This window comes from Octopus bimaculoides, chromosome 5 (assembly GCF_046866305.1).
Source record: "Octopus bimaculoides isolate indiv1 chromosome 5, ASM4686630v1, whole genome shotgun sequence".
NCBI classification, from domain to species: domain Eukaryota; kingdom Metazoa; phylum Mollusca; class Cephalopoda; order Octopoda; family Octopodidae; genus Octopus; species Octopus bimaculoides.
Window position 1 is genome coordinate 64,188,080 of NC_142932.1, and position 22,412 is coordinate 64,210,491.

The following is a 22,412-nucleotide window of genomic DNA, read 5'->3' on the forward strand; positions in this document are numbered from 1 at the left end:
TATATATATATATATATATATATATGTATATATATATATATATATATATATACACATATATATATATATATATATATATATATATATATATATACACATATTATATATATATATATATATATATATATATATATATATATACACATATATATATATAATATATATATATATATATATATAATATATACACATATATATATATATATATATATATATATATATATATATACACATATATATATATATATATATATATATATATATATATATATATATACACATATATATATATATATATATATATATATATATATATATACACATATATATATATATATATATATATATATATATATATATACACATATATATATATATATATATATATATATATATATACACATATATATATATATATATATATATATATATATATATACACATATATATATATATATATATGTATATATATATATATATATATATATATATATATATATATATATATATATATATATATATATATATATATATGTGTATATATATATATATATATATAATATACAAGAAATGAGGGCAGGGAATCGTCAAGTAATAAAATTAATAATTAACAATTTTGCCGGGTAGCTCAGTATGAAAAAACCTTTTCGGTAAAAAACATTTATAATCATAAATATATAGGGATTGACAGTATGTTGGAGAAGCAGGTTACTGTCAATCCCTATATATTTATGATTATATACATATATATATATACATATACACACACACGTGTATATATATTGTATACATATATATGTATATGTGTATATATATATATATATATATATGTATATTTTTTTTTCTATTCGCCTTTCTGGCACTTGTGCACGCGGTATGTGTAAGGACTTACGAGTGAGATCGTTGCCGGTGCCCCTGGACTGCTCCTGTGCGGGACACACATAAAGTACACCATTTTGAGCATGGCCGTTGACAGTACCACCTGACTGGCCTTCATGCCGGTGGCACGTAAAAGCACCCACTACACTCTCTGAGTGGTTGGAGTTAGGAAGGGCATCCAGCTGTAGAAACTCTGCCAACTGGAAATATGCTGTGCGTAAGAAGACCCGGCAAGTCAAGTGAGACCTAAATCTAAAGCCTCAGCCAGTCCATTTATGCTTAACTTCCTTCATTGGACACTAAACTCCACTTGCGAAGACCTGTTGAGGCAAATGAAATCTAAATCGAACTAAATTCGACGACTGGCACCCATGCCAACGTCATCTCCTTCATTGGACACGAAACTCAGCTTGCGAAGACTTGTTGGGGCAAGCGAAAGTGAAATCGGGATGGCACCTGTGCCCAGCATCGCCTTTCTGGCACTTGTGCCCGTGACATGTGTAAGGATTTTCGAGCGAGATCGTTGCCAGTGCCCCTGGACTGGCTCTTGTGCAGGTGGCACATAAAATACACCATTTTGAGCGTGGCCGTTGCCAGTACCACCTGACTGGCCTTCGTGCCGGTGGCACGTAAAAGCACCCACTACACTCTCTGAGTGGTTGGCGTTAGGAAGGGCATCCAGCTGTAGAAACTCTGCCAAATCAGATTGGAGCCTGGTGTAGCCATCTGGTTTCACCAGTCCTCAGTCAAATCGTCCAACCCATGCTAGCATGGAAAGCGGACGTTAAACGACGATGATGAGGATATGTACACACATTATATATCTATATATACACTGTATTTATATTCACCAAAACTAACATTGATGTTTGTGTAAGTACACATAAATTTGAGAAATATGACTTGTCCATGTGATATTGTAATTGTTGTTACAATTTGTTCCAGAACTCTTCAGGGAAATAGTATTATCACTAGTTTATGAACTTACAACTCCTCAATCTGTGATTAGTTTGATAAGTATGAGCACATGAAACTCTCAGCCCTTGACTCAATATCAATAAAAATATCTGTATATATACTCATGTTTTGAGTTTTATTTTTACTGTTTGCATCACAATATATATATATATATATATATATATTCAAATGAATAATAATATATGATGGATAGTAGTCAGCACATTTCTGCTGTTTCTTATACATCTTCTTAATAGAAGAATGAGAACACTACTCCATAACAAAAAACCATAATCATCAGATGAAACGTAATTTTACAAACAAAAGAATATCCCAGGAATACAGCAGGGATGTGGCTGAAGTCTGTCGAGCCAACTAATTTCATCTGATAATTACAGGTTTTTGTAATGGAGCAATGGTCTCATCCTTCTATCAAAAAGATACATAAGAAACAGCTGTAATGAGGTGACTATTATCTATTGTATTATAATACACCATGGAGATTTACGACTTGTTGGACACCCTAAAGTATACCAAAGACATACTATTCAACATAACATGTGATTTGGACCAGTCTCCAGGTGCTAAATACACATAGGGTTGGTTTTCTCTGTGTACACAACTGGATTATCTTATTTGATACTTACCACTCATAGGCTGGAAGCACAGGTTTATCCAACCCTACCTGCTGCATATCTTTCCAAGTACTTGATTCTATCTGAATCCTTATTTTACTATATATATATATATATATATATATATATATAGGGACACACACACACACGCATAAAAGTGCTTGATTACATGTGGCAAGGTGTCTCTCACAGAAAATTTAATTTTTGCTGGTCATGTCGGACGTCATGCTGGAGGCTTCCATGGCATACATGGAGGCTATGGCTTCGGTTCCCGCAACGAGGAGGGAACCAGACTGCTGGAGTTCTGTAATGCAACCGATCTTATGGTTTGCAATACCAACTTCAGGAAACCTGCCTGTCACCTAGTTACCTACCAATCCGGCAGACACTCTAGCCAAATCGACTACATCCTCGCCAGAAATAGGGAAAAAGGGCGGCTTATAAATGCCAAAACCTTCCCTGGCAAAGAATGTACCCCTCAACACAGATTAGTAGTTAGCGACTTTGGGATCAAGGCAAAATGGGTGCCCAGATGTAGACTGGCCTGGAGGAGAAGGGTGTGGAAGCTTAAAGACCCTGCAAATGGACAGAGACTTAGAGACAAGTTACTCGAAGCATTTGACGAAATAGAAGGGGATATAGCATCATACAACGTAGAAGACAATTGGAGATTTCTGCGGGACAACCTGCTGAGAGCCACCGACCAGATCTGTGGGTGGTGTAAAGTCCCCTCTCGACCCAGAGTAACGTGGTGGAGGAACAAGGAGGTAGACAGGGCTATTAGACAGAAGAAACAGGCTTGGAAGGACTGGAAGAACGGTGGTAGCAGGGAATTGTACCAATGTGCCAGAAGGGAAGCTAGGCGACAGGTTTATTTAGCCAGAGGGGAAGCAGATAAGAAAAAATTTGCCAATGTTCTGCGCCGTGAGAACCAAAGACTTGAGGTATTTCGTGTTGCAAGACAGTGTAGGAGAGAGAATAGTGATGTCGTAGGAGAGACATGTGTTCGCATGGATGATGGTATGCTTGCACTAAATGAGGCTGCAAAGAAAGAGGTCTGGAGATGCCACTATGATAGATTGCTCATTAAAGAGAATGAATGGGAGAAAGAGAGTCTACTGTATGTCGACGCAACAGAGGGACCAGCTATCCAAGTTGACAGTACCATGGTAGATAAAGCAATTAAGAGTATGAAGACAGTGAAAGTCCCAGGCCCATCAGGAATTACTGCAGACATGCTCAAAATATGTGGCAGTGTTGGCTATAGCCTAGTCACCCGTATTACGAACCAGGTGATACACGAAGGAGTCATACCAAATGACTGGTGTAGCAGCACCATAGTCAACTGCTACAACGTTAAAGGTGACGCTTTAGATACAAATAATTACAGAGGCATCAAGCTGTTAGATCAGGTAATGAAAGTCACGGAGAGGGTCATAGCCCAACTAATTAGGGAGCGAATCAATTTAGATGAGATGCAGTTTGGGTTCGTGCCAGGTAAAAGCACCACTGATGCCATATTTCTGGTAAGACAGCTGCTGTAGAAATACCTAGCGAAGGATAAACCTCTGTATCTGGCTTTCGTTGACATGGAGAAAGCCTTTGACAGGGTCCCCTGATCCCTTATCTGGTGGGCAATGAGGAAACTTGGGATAGAAGAATGGTTAGTGAGAGCTGTGCGAGCCATGTACAGAAATGCTGTCAGTAAGGTAAGGGTTGGAAATGGATACAGTAATGAATTCCGTGTAGAGGTAGGGGTCCATCAAGGTTCTGTCCTCAGCCCCCTCCTATTTATCATAGTCCTCCAGGCGATCACAGAGGAATTCTCTATGCTGAGTCACTATCAGAACTAGAGGAGAAGTTTAAGGTGTGGAAGCAGGGACTAGAATCGAAGGGCCTTAGAGTCAAACTAGCTAAAACCAAAGTCCTAATAAGTAGGAAGGTAGATAAAACATAAACCCTTTCAGGTAGATGGTCCTGTTCAATATGTAGAAAAGGTGTAGGTAGTAACTCTATAAGATGTACCCAGTGCAAGCTATGGACACATAAGAGGTGCAGCAATATCAAAGCAGGTTAACTAGGAAGTTAGTTTTTGTATATGGCAGATGTTCAGGTGCAATAAACACTGTAAACAAACAGGAAACAACTTCTGTCTCATTTCAGGGAGGAAAACTAGAGGTAGTTGATAGCTTCCGCTATCTGGGTGACCAAGTTAGTAGTGGGGATGGGTGCGCTGAAAGTGTAACTGCTAGAATAAGAATAGCCTGGACAAAGTTCAGAGAGCTCTTACCTCTGCTGGCGACAAAGGGACTCTCACTCAGAGTAAAAGGCAGACTGTATGACGCATGTGTACGAATAGCCACACTACATGGCATTGAAACATGTGCTGTGACTGCTGAGGACATGCGTAATCTTGCAAGGAATGAAGCCAGTATGCTCCGATGGATGAGTAATGTCAGTGTGCATACCCGACAGAGTGTAATTATCTTGAGAGAAAAGCTGAACATAAGAAGCATCAGTTGTGGTGTGCAAGAGAGACGATTGCGCTGGTATGGACATGTGGTGAGAATGGACGAGGATAGCTGCGTGAAAAAGTGCCACACCCTAACAGTTGAGGGAACCCGTGGAAGAGGTAGGCCCAGGAAGACCTGGGCTGAGGTGGTGAGGCAAGACCTTCAAACATTAGGCCTCACCGAGGCGATGACTTCTAACCAAGACCTTTGGAAATATGCTGTGTGTGAGAAGACTCAGCAAGCCAAGTGAGACCTAAATCCAAGGCCTCTGCCAGGGGTGTAGCCAGCCCACTTATGCATACCTTTCCTACATTGGACACTAAACTCCGCTTGTGAAGATTTGTTGATGCAAGTGAAATCGAAATCGAACTAAATTCGACGACTGGCACCCATGCCAACGTCATCTCCTTCATTGGACACGAAACTCAGCTTGCGAAGACTTATTGGGGCAAGCGAAAGCGAAATTGGGATAGCACCTGTGCCCAGCATCGCCTTTCTGGCACTTGTGCCCGTGACATGTGTAAGGATTTTTGAGCGAGATCGTTGCCAGTGCCCCTGGACTGGCTCTTGTGCGGGTGGCACATAAAATACACCATTTTGAGCGTGGCCGTTGCCAGTACCGCCTGACTGGCCTTCGTGCCGGTGGCACGTAAAAGCACCTACTACACTCTCTGAGTGGTTGGCGTTAGGAAGGGCATCCAGCTGTAGAAACTCTGCCAAATCAGATTGGAGCCTGGTGTAGCCATCTGGTTTCACCAGTCCTCAGTCAAATCGTCCAACCCGTGCTAGCATGGAAAGCAGACGTTAAACGATGATGATGTTGATGATGATGATGATGTTATAAGTGTCTTCTGAAGTTCAACAGTAGTACTATTATAATGGTGGGTAGATGGCTGTGATGGTTAAGCTGTATTGTTTCTGGTGGTCATGCATGAAGGTATCCTTGGCTTTCACTCTGTATCTATCTTGGAAGTTAGCTTCCAAGTATGCTCTACATAAAGAAACATTGATATTCAGTTGCTACATTTTGCACCACATCTCCATATTGTCTTTTTATGGAATTCAGTGTGTGCAACATGTACTCTTAAGTAGGTTGTTAGCACTTGCTTTGTTTGGAATTTCCTTCTTTATTGATGAGTCATCAATTACTTTGAAAGTTTAAGTTACTGTCTATTGGTGGTGGTGGGGGGGGGGCAGAGTGAGACCATGCAGCACAACTTTTACTGGGCCTGATGCAGGCAGAATAACAGTTCATGTCTTCAGACCAGCAGGTACTCTTTAGATAGGGTTGTGTCTGCCTTTCTTTTGAACTCTTTCTTTCCAAGCCTATATCTGTTGGTCAGATTGTTTGGATTGCTTTTGAGCAATTCACTTTTTATTCCTAGGTAACAAATTTGGTTTCACCTTGTTTGGTTTCTTGACTACCATTGTTGTCTTTAGAGTTATTGCTGAAATATCATCTTCCTCACAGCATCATCTTAGTTTTTCTGGCCCTCCGTGTAACTTGAGTACTTTACCCAAAACTTCACTATCTATATATTTTATTATGCCATTCATTAAACTTGGATACATCTTGATAAGGGCATAAAAACAAATTTGTTCTTTTTCCTCTCTATTTGAGTCATTGATCTCTGGAATCCATATTGCTTTTCAAAGCCTCCTAAATTAAATTTTTAGGTGGGGAGTTTTGGGCTATCTTCCATGATACTAGAAATAATCAAATCTTTTGCAGCCTGCAAACTTCATCTAATTTTGAAAATGTCATTTTTGACTATTTGTCTGAATCTACCTGTTTCTTTGACCTCAATAAGGAAATATATTTAATTTGACTAAGTGAGGAAGGTGTGAGAGAGTGGAGGGGGACAAACAGATACAGTGACAGTCTGAGATTTCTTTTTGTTTTAGGCAAAAAGAGACAGGAGTTTAGCACTGATTAAGAACTTAGGGTGTAATCCAGGAGTGAAAGAGCAAAACAAAGAGAGGCTTATGTTTTAGTCTAATATATCTCACTGTGGAAAAATTAAAAGAAATGGGAAAGATAAACAGAGAAACAGTTGGAGATGGAAAGTAAGAAGATTACATGTGTAGTGACGTCATATTAGCGCCAAAAAAAGCATAGGCGCCATTGCTGAATCTTTAACCACGCATGCGTGAGTTTAAACATCGAAGCGTTCCCGCTTCGATTCTGTCTCTTACCAAGGCAGACAGCGACCAAGCAAGACGTCTAAGCAAGCTCTCCCATTTGAATGTGGTTGAACCAAGTTGTCTTTATAACGACACCGGCACGAAGAACCGTACAACCAACATTTCAGGCTACTCTAAACCGGACAATTAGATGCTGTTTACCTTTTACACCGAACAATAAATATTTGTTGTTGTTGATCAGTTTGGAGTTTCTGCGTTCGGTCCTCTTCCAATTTAATGTAGGAGAGTTAGGTGTATATCTAAAGATATATAACCCACTCTCCTAAACATGTATATAATTTAAAATGTATAGTTATCCCATTATTTATATTTTATTCACTGCAGTATAACCTCTAATATTAATTATCAATAAATTGTACAGCTATAGAGTGAACAGTTAGTAAAGATCATTAAGAGAAATATGTAACTTTTATTATACATTGACTAAGTTTGTAAATTCTATAGTTTATGTTTGTGTTGACACAATGTAAAATGAAAGTAAAAGAAAAATTAGGAATAAACCAGCTTTATTTAAATTTTAAGTTATCATTCTGTGTAAATATTCTTAACTCAAAAATATTCAAGATATTGGGTTTCAGAGTTAAGATGAAAAAAGTTACAAGTTAAAAGAGAAAAAAACTGAGATCCTGTTTATCATTCTTTGTAAATATTCTTAATAACTAAAAAAAAAAAACAAAAAAACCTAAGATCTTGGCTTCAGAACTGAAGATGAGGAAAGTTTGAGGAAATATAGTGATATCTTGCATGACAGACATGTCCAGCCTATATCAACAAGGAGAACGGCTATTGATATACCAACAAAGATAACGATTCACAAATTATACCACTCAGCTTTATAAGGAATTATGCTATAAATAAGAATATTATAAAATTCTATAAATTTCAACAAATATGAGAATTGTTCTCTGATAGGATACACACATTATTATATACATAAGTTATTAAAAATATCAGAGCGGCAAGTTACCTTAGAAATGTAGATATAATTGTGATTATATAAAATATAATTTTGGGAGCTTTTTATCACATACTTTTTTCTTGGTTATAGAAGAGTTATTTTTCATAGAATAATTTTTGTCATCGATAGAGTTGCTGTCTTGTGAGAATACATATTCATACACACTCACACACACATATATATGAGGTCTGATGAAAAAGTATTAGGACTGGTGCTATAAAAACAAAAACTACAACAAATATCAATTGGGTATTTAATCTCCTTCGAATTAGTCCCCTTCTGAGGCTACACACTTTATCCAGTATCAGTTCCATTGATGGAAGCATTCCTGGAACTCCTTTTTTGGGGATAGTGAGGAACTGGCTCAGTGCATTCTCTTGAATTTCCTTGATGTCTTGAACTTGTCCCTTTCAAATGGGATTTGCTTTTTGGAAAGAGAAAAAGCCACAAGGGGTGAGATCTGGGAAATATGGTGGTTGTCAAACCTGGGGAACATTGTGCTTGACCAAAAACTGCTGGACAAGCTGCGGTGAATGAACAGGTGTGTTGTCATGGTGGAACTGTCACTCATTGAACACATGCAATTTTGTCCTTTTCCAATGAACACCATCCTGTAAATGCTGCAAAATGTCACTGTAGTACTCCTTGTTTACTTTCTGACCAGGTGGAGCATACTGATAATGAACAATGCCCTTGTAGTTGAAGAAAACTTCACATTGCTTTAACTCATTTGTGCTTGCTTCAGGCTCAGAGAGGTTGAGATTTTCCAAGCACTGCTATGAACAATAGAAGTGAATGAGAACATTATAACTTAGTGTGAATGCTTGACAGAGTCCAAGGTCAATCTGTGTGAAGTGACTTCATTCTGCATTCTTTAGCTCCATTACTATACTTTTTGATCAAGGAAATGCAAGAGAATGCAAAATGGCATTCCCAAAAAAAGATTTACTGGAATGCTCCCATTAATGGAAATGATATTGGATGAAGTGTGTGGCTTCAGAAGGAGACTACTTCATAGGATATTAAAAGCCAAATTGATATGTGATTTAGTTTTCTTTTTATAGCAACAGTCCTGATACATTTTGATAAAACCTTGTATAGTTAAGTGATTGTTTTTTTTTTGAGAAATATTATACCACAAATATCCCAGTAACAGTTTCTCTCCTGGATGAATATGTTCATGAGTAGTAAAGGTATATCTATAAGAAAATGATTGACAACATACCATTACAACAATAAGGCTCATCTCTTGTATGAACACTTTAGTGGTTAAGTTAATTTACTACAAAGTGATTTACCATATATCACCAAGATATGATTTTTCTCGTAAATGAATGTATTTGTGTTTAGTTAAGACACTTCCTTCAGAGAATGACTTACCACAAATATCACAATGAAATGGTTTCTCACTTGTATGAACACGTTTGTGTTTAGTTAGGTCACTATTTTGAGAGAATGATTTATTACAGATATCACAATGATATGGTTTCTGCCCTGTATGAATATATTTATGAATAGTTAAATGACTTGTTTGAGAGAATGATTTACCACAGATATCACAGTGATAAGGTTTCTCACCTGTATGAATATACTTGTGAGTAGTTAAATGACCTGTCTGAGTGAATGCTACACCACAGATATCACAGCAGTAGGGCTTCTCTCCTGTATGAATGCGATTGTGTTTAGTTAAGTGACTTTTTACTGAGAATAATTTACCACAGACATCACAGTGGTATGGTTTTTCCCCTGTATGAATATGTTTGTGAGTAGTTAAACTACTTCTTACAGAGAATGATTTTCCACAGACATCACAATGATATGGCTTCTCTCCTGTATGAACACGTATGTGAGAAGCTAGGTAACTTGTTTCAGAGAATGATTTACCACAGATTTCACAGTGACACAGGTGCTTTCTTGTATGGGTACATCTGTTGTGTATAATTAATTGACTTGTTTGAGAGAAAGATTTGCCACAGATATCACAATGATATGGTTTCTCTCCAGTATGAATACAATTGTGTTTAGTCAAGTGACTCTTTTCAGAGAAAGATTTTCCACAGATATCACAATGATGTGGCTTCTCTCCTGTATGAATATATCTGTGAGAAGTTAAGTGAACTCTTTGAAAGAATGATTTACCACAGATATCACAATGAAATGCTTTCTGTCCTGTATGAATACGAATGTGTTTAGTTAGGTTACCTCCTTCAGAGAATGATTTACCACAGACACCACAGTGATATGGTTTTTCTCCTGTATGAATACGTTTGTGAGTAGTTAATTCACTTGTTCGAGAGAATGATTTACCACAGATCTCACAGTGATATGGCTTCTCTCCTGTATGAATATATTTGTGAGTTGTTAAGACATTACTTCGAGAGAATGATTTACCACAGATATCACAGCAATATGGTTTTTCTCCTGTATGAATACGTTTGTGTTTAGTTAAGGTACCTCCTTCTGAGAATGATTTACCACAAATATCACAATGATATGGCTTCTCTCCTGTATGAATGCGTTTGTGAGTAGTTACTTCACATGTTCGAGAGAATGATTTACCACAGATATCACAATGATATGGCTTTTCTCCTGTATGAATGCGTCTGTGAGTAGTCAAGACATTATTTCGAGTGAAAGATTTACCACAGATATCACAGCAATATGGTTTTTCTCCAATGTGAATACGTTTATGAGTAAAGAGATTAGCTTTTTGAGAGAATGACTTATCACAGATATCACAATGGAATGATGTTTTTCTTGTATCTTTCAGCATCACATCAGGAAGATCATTCATTTTAGACTCTGTTATGCATTTAACACGGTTCTCAATTCATTTTCCATAATTTTTCTTCTTTCAACACATTATATCATATGTCTTTTTGTTTTCATACTTTATTCCTAACTAATATTTTTACAGTGTTTTTATCAGTATCTAAAGATACTGCAAACTCTATAAATTTGTCCAAGTTAATCCTGTACAGATTCCAGATAGTAATTCACCAAGAATTTACATAAACAGGGTTATATGGATTCAGTGTAATACCTTCCTTTTTTGTTGAATATGATGTATCTAAGTAAAAATTTCTTTTACTCCAATGTCATCTGATATTCTGAAACAGAGAAAACAGTATGAGATATAGAGAACAGCTAAAAAGGAGAGATTCAACAGTGGACATTTACTACAATACTATATTGATAAACTGTAAATATAAATCATTAGCAGAACATTTGAACTTTACTCTGTAAGTAGTTATTAAAATTACATCATACAACCTTATAAGAAGTCTACATATTTACTGGCTACAGCTACACCTTCATATTGTGTGAAATTATATATGTTAAACTAAGAAAAGTGGAGGATAACATTCTTTTATATCCAGAAACATCATTTGCTGTTGCTCAAATTTAAGTCAGTTCTGAGTGAGTAGGCATCAAAGTCATGTTTTCAGGGGTGCTATGAATTACACAAGATCAAACAAATAGAAACAAATTATTAACAAAATGTACCTGATATTAACAAAATGTACCTGATATAAACAAAAATGTACCTGATATAAATCTTGTTGATCTTTTTGATACCAACCAGCCTGAGTTTGCCCCTGATTCTATGATACAAGAAAACTATTTTAAAGTGAACAATTAGACTGTCAAATAAATTTGACTGTTTCTTTCAATTGGCACACAAAAATATTTTTATTGATTTTGTTTTAGTAACTTTAGCCTTCCTCAGCAACTTTTGCTTATCATTATTGAAATTCGAATGACTTTTACCTCTTTTCAAACATATGACAATAAAATGCCAAGTAGAAACAAATTTGCATTTGCAACACCTGCTTCTCTTCACTTTCAATCAAGCTTCCAAAGCTGTCAAAACCACCCAAGACATTTGTGTTGTTATGGAGAAATCATTATTACTAAAAGAACCGTAAAGAAATGGTTTCTAGATTTCAGGGAGGGGAAATTTAACTTAACAAATTCTTTGTAGTCCATCTGACTTATACACTGCATTGAAAAACAATTGAATGAGCTCACCCACGAAGATCCATACCAAACCACTAGAGAAGTGGCCCTGCAGTTGTGATGCTGTCATAATACTATAAAAGTGATAGACATATCACTTTCATTCAATGGGTAAAGTTAAAAAATTCAGGGCTTGGATGCCATATGCTCTGAACCAAAGAGACAAATGCCAGCACTCCTCTATCACTGCCAGTCTGCTCACTTGACACCAGGCTAGTTGAGGAGACAGAGATTTCTTTATTGTACTGTCACGTGATGAAAATGGTGTCTCTATTTCAATATGAAGCAGAGGAAAGAGTGATCTCCATCCAATACCACTAATTTGACTAAAAATGCTATTCAAGAGCTGTTAAGAAGTTCTACCACACCCACTGTATTCTTCTGATTATCATCATTTTTGGTCATTCTCCAACAATGATGTGGAGCTGAAAATGTGGGTTGATGAATTTTTAATTCTTTGAGTCAAGACCCAGGTGATTTCTACCATTAAGGTTTTGACAAGCTAGTAGAATGTTGCCAGAAAGTTGTGAACAATGAACAAGAAAATATTATTAACTGATTTGTTAAAATTGTTGATGAAAAATAGGAATTAAAACAGGGGGGGGGGACATCAGATTTATGATGACAAATATATTTTATGAAGTACTTTAATGTTTTCAAGCTTAATTGAAAAAAAGGCATTAAATTTCAACAGAAACATAATAACAAGAATGCTCAGATGCTGGAAAGTTGTGATTCTCCTGAGTCTTGTTTACAATTATTTTCTATGAACTTCAAGAAAAATATCTATATACATATTTGTATACATACACAGACATATAAGTACAGATATATATTCTTTTATGGATTTCTGTCCAAAGAGTGTGGCCATACTGGGGCACTGCCAGTATAATCACTTTCTCAAAAAGATGCTTACAGTACCTAGGTTTTCCAAGCAGTTGACCATCTAAATACTAACTAGGCATGACATTGCTTAACATCAGTGACTGGACAAGAACAGGTGCATTCAATGTGATATATATATATATATTATCAAACACACATACACAATGTATGTCCTTATCCTGTCTACATAATCTTCCATGTTAGAAAGACTTTACTCTTCAGTGAGAATGCAGAGTGGGCCAAGACTACCGATACAGAGGGTGCTTTCGATGTGAGCATGGGGTCATATGATGGAGCAGGCATATGCGATCTCATTGGACTATTCCTACTTGATACATTGGGCAAGACTTCCTGATGTATATTTTGCCATTTACAAAGATGATGCCCTAGCTTTAACCGCAAATACCAATGGACCAGCACAGGATCGGTTTAGGAAGGACATTATCCAATTGATGCAAACTTTCGGTCTTAGCATAACTACAGATGCCAACCTGACGGTTGTCAGTTTCTTGGATGTATCCTTAGATCTAAATAAGAATATTTATAAACCTTATACGAAGCCCAACAATAGACTTAGTTATATTAATGTGGGTTCCTGCCATCCCCCCATAGTGTTTAAAAATTTAATTAGAAACATTAGCAAAAGAATTTCTAGCCTCTCCTCCAACAAGGACATTTTTAATAGCGTTGCCCCAGTATATAATAAGGCTCTAAAATATAGTGGATTTAGCGAGGAAATAACCTATACACCTGTCACCAGTCCAATAATAAAGAAAAGGAAACATAGGAATAGGAAAACTAATCTGGTTCACACACTCCTACTCCCCCGAAGTCACCTTTAATATAGGTAAGTATTTCTTAGCACTGATAGATAGACATTTTCCAGTCAACCATAGTTATAGTAAGCTCTTCAATAGACATAACTTAAAAATCAGTTTTAGCTCAACTACTAATTTTAAAAATATAATCGCACACAACACACAAAAACTGCAAAATGAAACCAGAAGGGGATGGTAAAAGGCTAAACAGTATGACAATTTTCCTCTTCTGTGGTTGCAGGGCCCTCATCTGGGAAGTGACATGCTGTGACACCTTCTCCAACAGCAACTTGGCACAGTCAGCTACCAGCCCAGGCTCTGCTGCTAATCAAGCTGAGAAAGGCAAGCTGTCCAAGTATCGGTCACTCTCCAACGGGTTTATGGTCAAGCCTGTGGTGGTGGAGACTTCTGACATTCTTGGCCCCTGGAACATGTCCCTATTCACTGCTATCAAGGTGGAGATGAGTGTCAGCAAGTGTGAGCCCTGTGACTCAGAGTGGCTGTTTCAGTGCATCTCCCTCCACAGGGGCAGTACCTTTTCCATTTTGTCTGCTGGGGCCAGGGAGGTAACTTATAACATTAAAACTACAGGTTTCGTGAAGGAGCTTCACAGAGTATATAACAACGTATGTAACTATATGTATCATATATATATATACATATAGTCGTTTTTTATTAAATTTATCTATCTATTCCTTTAATAAATCAAAAGCATTTTATCATTAAGAGCACCAGATATTTGCCAATCCAATGTATAATATTGGTTTCAATTTGGCAACGGCCAACAGTTTCAAGGGGAGGGAGAAGTTGATTACATCAACTCCAGTGCTCAACTGGTATTTATTTTATAGACTCCAAAAAGATGAAAGACAAACTTGACCTTGGCAGAATTTGAACTCAAAATATAGAGATGGATGAAATGCCACTAAGCATCTTGCCCAGCATGCTAATAGTCAGCTCACTGCCATAATTCAATCTATAATATTGGTGAGGAAATGTTTGACACACCAAGTAGAAACAACAAAAAAAATGTAAAAGGAGGCAATAGCAAGAACAGTTACCTTATGGAAGAAATCTTTGAGGAGTAGGTGGATTGAGGCAGGTGTGAGAAAAAAAAGACAGTTAAAATTGCTCTATAATGATGTTAAGAAACACCTCTGCAAGCTAAGGAACACTGAGAGGGAGAAGGAAAGAAAGAAGGCTCAGGCAGTGAAACTGATGAAATCATCATCATCCTTTAACGTCTGTTTTCCATGCTGACATGGGTTGGAAAGTTTGACCAGAGCTGGGAAGCTGCACCAGGTTCCAGTCTAGTTTGGCTTGGTATCAACAGCTGGATACCCTTCCCAATGCCAATCACTATACAGTATGTGCTGAGTGTTTTCATGTGGCACTGGTACAAGTGCTTTTAACATGGAACTGACATGAGTGCTTTTTACATGGCACTAGTACAGGACTCTTGCAAGCCAATCCTCTTCTCCAGGGGATGCGACCTTAAAACTTATGCTGTGGAGGACAGGTCTTCTTAAGTACAGTACAGCAAGGCACCAGGTATTTTGGTCCTTTTTCATCTCATCTGAAAGGTTCAGCATTCTGAGGTCATCCTTCAGTACTTTGTCCCATGTCTTCCTGAGTCTCCCTCTTCCATTAGTTTCATCCACTTTGAGTGAATGGCACTTCTTTATGGAACTTTCAGCATCCATCCGCATTACATGACCAAACCAGTGCAGTCTTTTCTTGCACACTACATCTAAATCCTCTTATGCCTAGCTTCTCTCTCAATACACTAACACTCTGTCAGAGCATACTAACCTCATTCCTCTCTAGCTTTCACATGCTCTCTGCATTCAGGACCCATGTCTCACTACCATGTAGAATTGAAGTTCGTATGCAGAGAAAGAATCCTTTGGTTGTCAACAGAGGTAAAAGCTTTCTGAATCTGTGGCAAAGACTTTGCCCCAACCACGGACTTGGCCTGTTGCCCTCAGTAGATTGTCCCATAGGAACTTCCAGTTGTCCTCCACATCATATGCTTCTATCTCTTCCTTCTTCTCATCAAAGGCTTCATTAAGAACATCTCTAAATTTCTATTTGTTTGAAGGATCCTTGATCTTCCATAACTTCCTTTTCACATTGGCTTGTCACTGAATCCTTCAGGTCCTAACTCTGAAGTCACTAACCACAGCCTATATTACATTATACATTCTTCCCCTGGAAAAAATTTTGCATTTACTAGCATATATCTGTCCTTGTGTCTGGTGAGGATATTGTTGACCTAGCTGGTGTGCCACCAGACTGATAAATGATCAGATGGTTGGCAGATGCTCTGAAGTTGGTGTTGCAGACCAGTAAGCCATGAGCTTCACAAAACTCCAGTAACCTTGTCCCCTCTTCATTTCTGGAGCCATAGCCATAACCTCCATGCACACCCAGAAATTCATCAGGGTGTTTATCGAAAATCTTTACAAATTTTAAAAGATCTATTTTAGGAGCAGAAATGGTAACCTCTTATATAATTTCACAAAGTGTGCATGTATCTCATTGTTCAATATCATGTTACGTGTTTGATGAATATGAATTAATAAGAAAGGCAATCTTGAAACATTGAGTCTTTATTGCTTCATAAAATTTGTACAGTAGTTTGGACACAATGAAAACATTAACAAGTTCTGAAGGGTTGTCGTTTCTCCATCATCCTGGTGATTAAGTTTAGTTGTATGTCTTTGTTGTGTGCCAATTCTTCTCTGCATGGCTGGTTCCTGCAATTTGCTTCAATGACTGTTCTCACCTCTCTCGTGGTAAAATGTGGGTTCCAGAACACATACAAAATTTGTCACTTGAAATATATTATGCAAAACATGATTGGACTTTCAATCCAATTCCCACACAACATTTAATGAATTACAACAGAGGGTTCTATAACTGATCGATATTTTAGCCAATTGCAACAAATTAGTGTGGGGAGTCAATAATTACATGGTCGCTACATATACAAACAAAACTTAATAATTTTTTAATGCAACAACACTTGTTCTCACTACAAAGGCAGGTCAATGAGGAAACTTGGGATAGAAGAATGGTTAGTGAGAGCTGTGCGAGCCATGTACAGAGATGCTGTCAGTAAGGTGAAGGTTGGAAATGAGTACAGTAATGAATTCCAGGTAGAGGTAGGGGTTCACCAAGGTTACGTCCTCAGCCCCCTCCTATTTATCATAGTCCTCCAGACGATCACGGAGGAATTCAAGACAGGTCACTATCAGAACTAGAGGAGAAGTTTAAGGTGTGGAAGCAAGGACTAGAATCGAAGGGCCTTAGAGTCAACCTAGCAAAAACCAAAATCCTAATAAGTAGGAAGGTAGATAAAACACAAACCCCTTCAGGTAGATGGCCCTGCTCAGTATGCAGTAAAGGAGTAGGTAGTAACTCTATAAGATGTACCCGGTGCAAGCTATGGACACATAAGAGGTGCAGCAATATCAAAGGCAGATTAACTACAAAGTTAGTTTTTGTATGTGGCAGATGTTCAGGTGCAATAAACACTGTAAACAAACAGGAAACAACTTCTATCTCATTCCAGGGAGAAAAACTAGAGGTAGTTGATAGCTTCCGCTATCTGGGTGACCAAGTTAGTAGTGGGGGTGGGTGCGCTGAAAGTGTAACTGCTAGAATAAGAATAGCCTGGGCCAAGTTTAGAGAGCTCTTACCTCTGCTGGCGACAAAGGGACTCTCACTCAGAGTAAAAGGCAGACTGTATGACGCATGTATACGAACAGCCATGCTACATGGCAGTGAAACATGGGCTGTGACTGCTGAGGACATGTGTAAGCTCGCAAGGAATGAAGCCAGTATGCTCCGCTGGATGTGTAATGTAAATGTGCATACCCGTCAGAGTGTAAGTATCTTGAGAGAAAAGCTGAACATAAGAAGCGTCAGTAGTGGTGTGCAAGAGAGACGATTGCGCTGGTTTGGACATGTGGTGAGAATGAATGAGGATAGCTGCGTGAAAAAGTGCCACTCCCTAACAGTTGAGGGAACCCGTGGAAGAGGTAGGCCCAGGAAGACCTGGGCTGAGGTGGTGAGTCAAGACCTTCGAACATTGGGCCTCACCGAGGCGATGACTACTGGCCGAGACCTTTGGAAATGTGCTGTGCGTGAGAAGACCCGGCAAGCCAAGTGAGATCGTTGCCAGTGCCCCTGGACTGGCTCTTGTACGGGTGGCACATAAGATGTACCATCCTGAGCGTGACCGTTGCCAGTACCGCCTGACTGGCCTTGTAGGGTTTTCGAGCAAGATCGTTGCCAGTGCCCCTGGACTGGCTCTTGTGCGGGTGGCACATAAAAGACACCATTTCGAGCGTGGCCGTTTTCGTGCGGGTGACACGTAAAAGCACCCACTACACTCTGAGTGGTTGGCGTTAGGAAGGGCATCCAGCTGTAGAAACTCTGCCAAATTAGATTGGAGCCTGGTGTAGCCATCCGGTTGCACCAGTCCTCAGTCAAATCGTCCAACCCATGCTAGCATGGAAAGCGGACGTTAAACGATGATGATGATGATGATGATGATATGCAAAACCTATGACAGTCTTCAACATATCTCTGTATTACCAATGAATTGGATACCAAGACCAACAGCAAAATTAGATTTAAGAGACTTCTGAATGAAAGAACTCTGAGAATTTACTAAAAAGGCCTGATCAAAGAGTATCCCATGACAAGATGGCATTACTTTACAAAGTCTGCAAATAATTCTTCAATCCACAAAGAGCTTGGAAAGAGAAGATAATTTTTTGCGAATTTCCGAATTTCGTTTTGTAGATATATGTGAAGGGTAATCTTCCAGTATAAGGAGGTAAAAAAGTAAATAAAAATACAAGGGAAATAACTTACGTCTTACTAGTATCATCCGTACTACTCTGAAATGTTATTTTTTTGCTGTTTATAAATAAATCGCACACGTGATTGAAGTTATCTGTTTATATATAAATCACACACGTGATTGAATATCGTAGTTTCTTATGAGAGATCGAAAATGCCTCGTGGAAGACCGGCTGCACAACTTATTGTTCCTCAAAACGAAATCCTCACTCGTGTTTTCGCTCAATAAACACTCACAACGCCAGGTCTGGGAATCGAAACCGCGAGTCCGCTGCCCTAACCACTGGGTCATTACACCTCCACGTGTGATTTATATATAAACAGTTAACTTCAATCACGTGTGCGATTTATTTATAAACAGCTAAAAAAAAAAAACATTTCTGAGTAGTACGGATGATACAAGTAAGACGTAAGTTATTTCCCTTGTATTTCTATTTACTTTTTTTTTACCTCCCTATACTGGAAGATTACCTATGTGAAGTATATCAGTATGTATGTGCACGAGTCTACCTTTTTTTTCCGTATTAGATATGTGTAGATATACTCGCAATCTACACACTTTGAAAGATATTTGTTGAAAATTTCCTTCAAAAATGCCCATTTTTCTGAAAGTTATGAGGAAAGAAAGCTGACTGTCAGAAAAAAAAGGGCTTCACAGCAAATTCCGATATAATCGAAATCTACACCATCTGAAGCACATTATTTCATTTCATTTCAAAGTTTCAGCTCAGAGCTGCGGCCATGCTGATGCACCACCGTGTTATTAATTGAAAATTTTATAAAAAAGATATCCATTTTTCTGAAAATGAGGAAACAAAGTCGGCAGAGCGGAGCATACATGTTTTGGTATGCCGGTGAAGGTACATGACTGTTGCAACATCTCAGCTTCTCTGTTCGCAGTATTACCTTACTCATACTTGATCAAGTAATGAATGAAAACTAAGAAAATATACAAAAAGTGTGTATTTTTGTTACTGGAGAGTATAAATAACTGAGGGACATCATCCAACATATTTAGTGTGTAATGTATATCATTTCTTGTATATGATGTATAAAAATAAAAACACAACTCTCGTATAGGATTCGGACGAGGTTTCCGGTTCGAAGATATGTTCCTCCCTGCTTTCCCTGTAATGCGTCATGGCCGCTTCCTCTCCTAACTAAAAGGTTAAAAAAATTCATTGACGTTAAATATAATTATAACTGTGTATTTCATAATTTTGCATTACTGTAATTAGTGTAAAAGAGTTTACATAATTCTAGTATTTACACACATTATTACAGCTTAAGAGTAATATCTTTATCAACTTACCGTTATCAGCTGTACAGAATGTATCAGTGCCCTGTACCTTTTTGTCAAACAAATAATATCGTTGTTGAAGCGGAGAATTAAAAAAATTTTGTCAACTTTATTCTAGGACATCAACGTTCATGATGCCGCTAACAATTTAGCCATAGTTTCGTATTTTGTCATAATGAACTTGGTGTCATTCCTTTTAGCTTCAGTTTTGATGTGCGGATATAAAAACGGGCATCTCAGTGATATAAATATATGCATATTAAAACAAGGTGCACCACACACACACACACACACACACATATATATATATATATATATATATATATATATATATATATATATATATATATATATATATAGTCAAATGCGAATTAGAAGCAGCTCGAGGTATATAAACAAAATCAAACACACATACCGTAAATCCTCGAGTATAATCCGCATTTTCCCCCAAAATTCCTAGTACGTACTATATATAAGGTTAAAAATGAAAAATATTTTCTAAGTAATGTCCGAGTCTCTATTTGCGGTCCGGCAATGTTTATTCAGACGCATTTTGTGAGCCTGAAAGCAATGAAGTCATAAAAGAATCATCCATAACTTGCAGTAAGCAACATTTATTAAAATAAAAGTATTTAGAACATGTAAGAAAAACAATCTGCAAACATATTTACATTCCCCTATAACAGTTAAGAACATCACCATTATTGTATTACGCATGCGCGGAAGTGTTTGTTTACGGAGGAACAAATGGAACAGTTACTTGATGCTGAAAGTGAATTTGAATAAATGTTTTTGTTTTTGCAACTGATAGTGATAAATATGTAAAGGCAATTTACTTACTATCTATTTTTCACTGACGTTATTACTGCTTATTTGGTAATCTTCAAGTTTAGGGGGGTAAAAAAATAAATAAAAGTATTCAAGGGAAGTAACTGAACGTTTTACCAGTATTATCCGTACTACTCTGTTTATAAATAAATCACACACGTGATTTGATTGAAGTTAACTCTTTATATATTGTGGTGTGATGGACGAAAAAGACAACAAGAAGCAAAAGACAGAATGAAACACTGGGGCCTTACCTTGTCGACCGTGGCAGAGTAAACAATCACTCCAGATCAAAACACGTCTTCTCCGTAATCCGTCTGTCTTCGACCCCCCCTCCACGTGCTCGCTGTCGACCGCGTGTGGCCGACTTCCGGTCTGGCTTCACTTCCATTTGCTTCATCTCTCTCCACCAACAACACATAGCTCATCACAGCCCATAGCACCACATGTATAAATCACACACGTGATTGAATATCATAGTACCGGCTGAGAGATCGAAAATGCCTCGTGGAAGACCGGCTGCACAATAACTTATTGTTCCTGAAAATGAAATACTCACTCGTGAATTAATATTGGAATATTAGTGAGTTATGCAGCAGTTCAAGACACAGAATGTTGGAATGGTGTGCGCGCCGTCGGCTTAGGAATAAGTTTACCTGCGACGATTGTCTAGTACCATGCGGACTTGTTACACGTGGTGACAGAATTGATGGGAAAGAATGGTACTGTAAACACTGTAAAAAAAAAAAAAGAAATCTGTTCGTTACAGTTCATTCTTTGGCGGAATTCAACCCCAAAAGAAAAACATTTGTTTATTTTTTGGCTGCCATTTCTGAAGAGTATAATGTTGAGTAGTTGAGTTTCTAGAACTGCATGCTGACCCTTGAATAAATATCTAATAAATATCTGTTGAATTTCATTATCATTTCCATCGACAAAGTTTTCTCCTTCTGTCGCATGCTGTTTTAGTAAAAAAACAAAAAAAAACACGTGTGTGGTTTATTTATAAACAGCTAAAAGAAAACGGATAATACTGGTAAGTCGTTCAGTTATTTCCCTTGAATATTTTTATTTACTTTTTACCCCCCTAAACTTGAAGATTAACCTGCTATTTCATGATTTTCTGCAAACAAAGTGAACAAAAAAGCGACACGTTTGCATTATGTTATATATACAATAATAATAAAGGACGTTACCGTGTATATGTTTACAAACTAAGGACGTTATATAGACCTTGACTCAAGTTAGAGAAGGGGTGCGTATTATATACAAGGTTTAGGTTTTTCAGAGGTACAGTCCCCTAAAAATCTGTAGTAACGCCGTGCGCATGCGTAGTCTCACGCATGCGTGGAATTAAACAAGCACGCGTTCCCGCTTAATTCTATCTCTTTTACGGTCGGCCGACCATGAGCATTGGACGTGTTAAGCTGTCTCTCTACATCTTTCGGACTTACACTCGACAGCTCGCTTACAACTACATAGCAACGTCCCAACAACTATGCTCACACACAACAGAAGCTGTAACAACAAGAGCTAAAG

The 22,412-nt window shown here is 37.7% G+C and overlaps 1 protein-coding gene across 4 annotated transcripts; it reads right to left on the reverse strand.

The window, feature by feature from the left end:
• Positions 1-7,678: 7,678 nt before the first annotated feature.
• LOC106881524 (uncharacterized) lies at positions 7,679-22,161 on the reverse strand. Of its 4 annotated transcripts, XM_052967762.2 has the most exons (3): positions 21,128-22,137; positions 20,461-20,606; positions 7,679-11,257 (listed from the first exon to the last, which is right to left on the reverse strand). In XM_052967762.2, the coding sequence occupies exon 3, from the start codon at positions 10,939-10,941 to the stop codon at positions 9,442-9,444; it is 1,500 nt and encodes a 499-aa protein (XP_052823722.1). In that variant the 5' UTR covers positions 10,942-11,257; positions 20,461-20,606; positions 21,128-22,137; the 3' UTR covers positions 7,679-9,441. The 4 variants fall into 4 exon arrangements, 3 of the variants coding, with proteins under 3 accessions (XP_052823722.1, XP_052823723.1, XP_052823720.1); XM_052967763.2 differs by lacking the exon at positions 20,461-20,606; XM_052967760.2 differs by lacking the exons at positions 20,461-20,606; positions 21,128-22,137 and adding an exon at positions 20,058-20,353.
• Between the last annotated feature and the right edge of the window lie 251 nt (positions 22,162-22,412).

Excerpts from the sequence above, each read along its gene's own strand:
- LOC106881524 (XM_052967763.2), bottom strand. The coding sequence starts at position 10,941 with ATGAATGATCTTCCTGATGTGATGCTGAAAGATACAAGAAAAACATCA.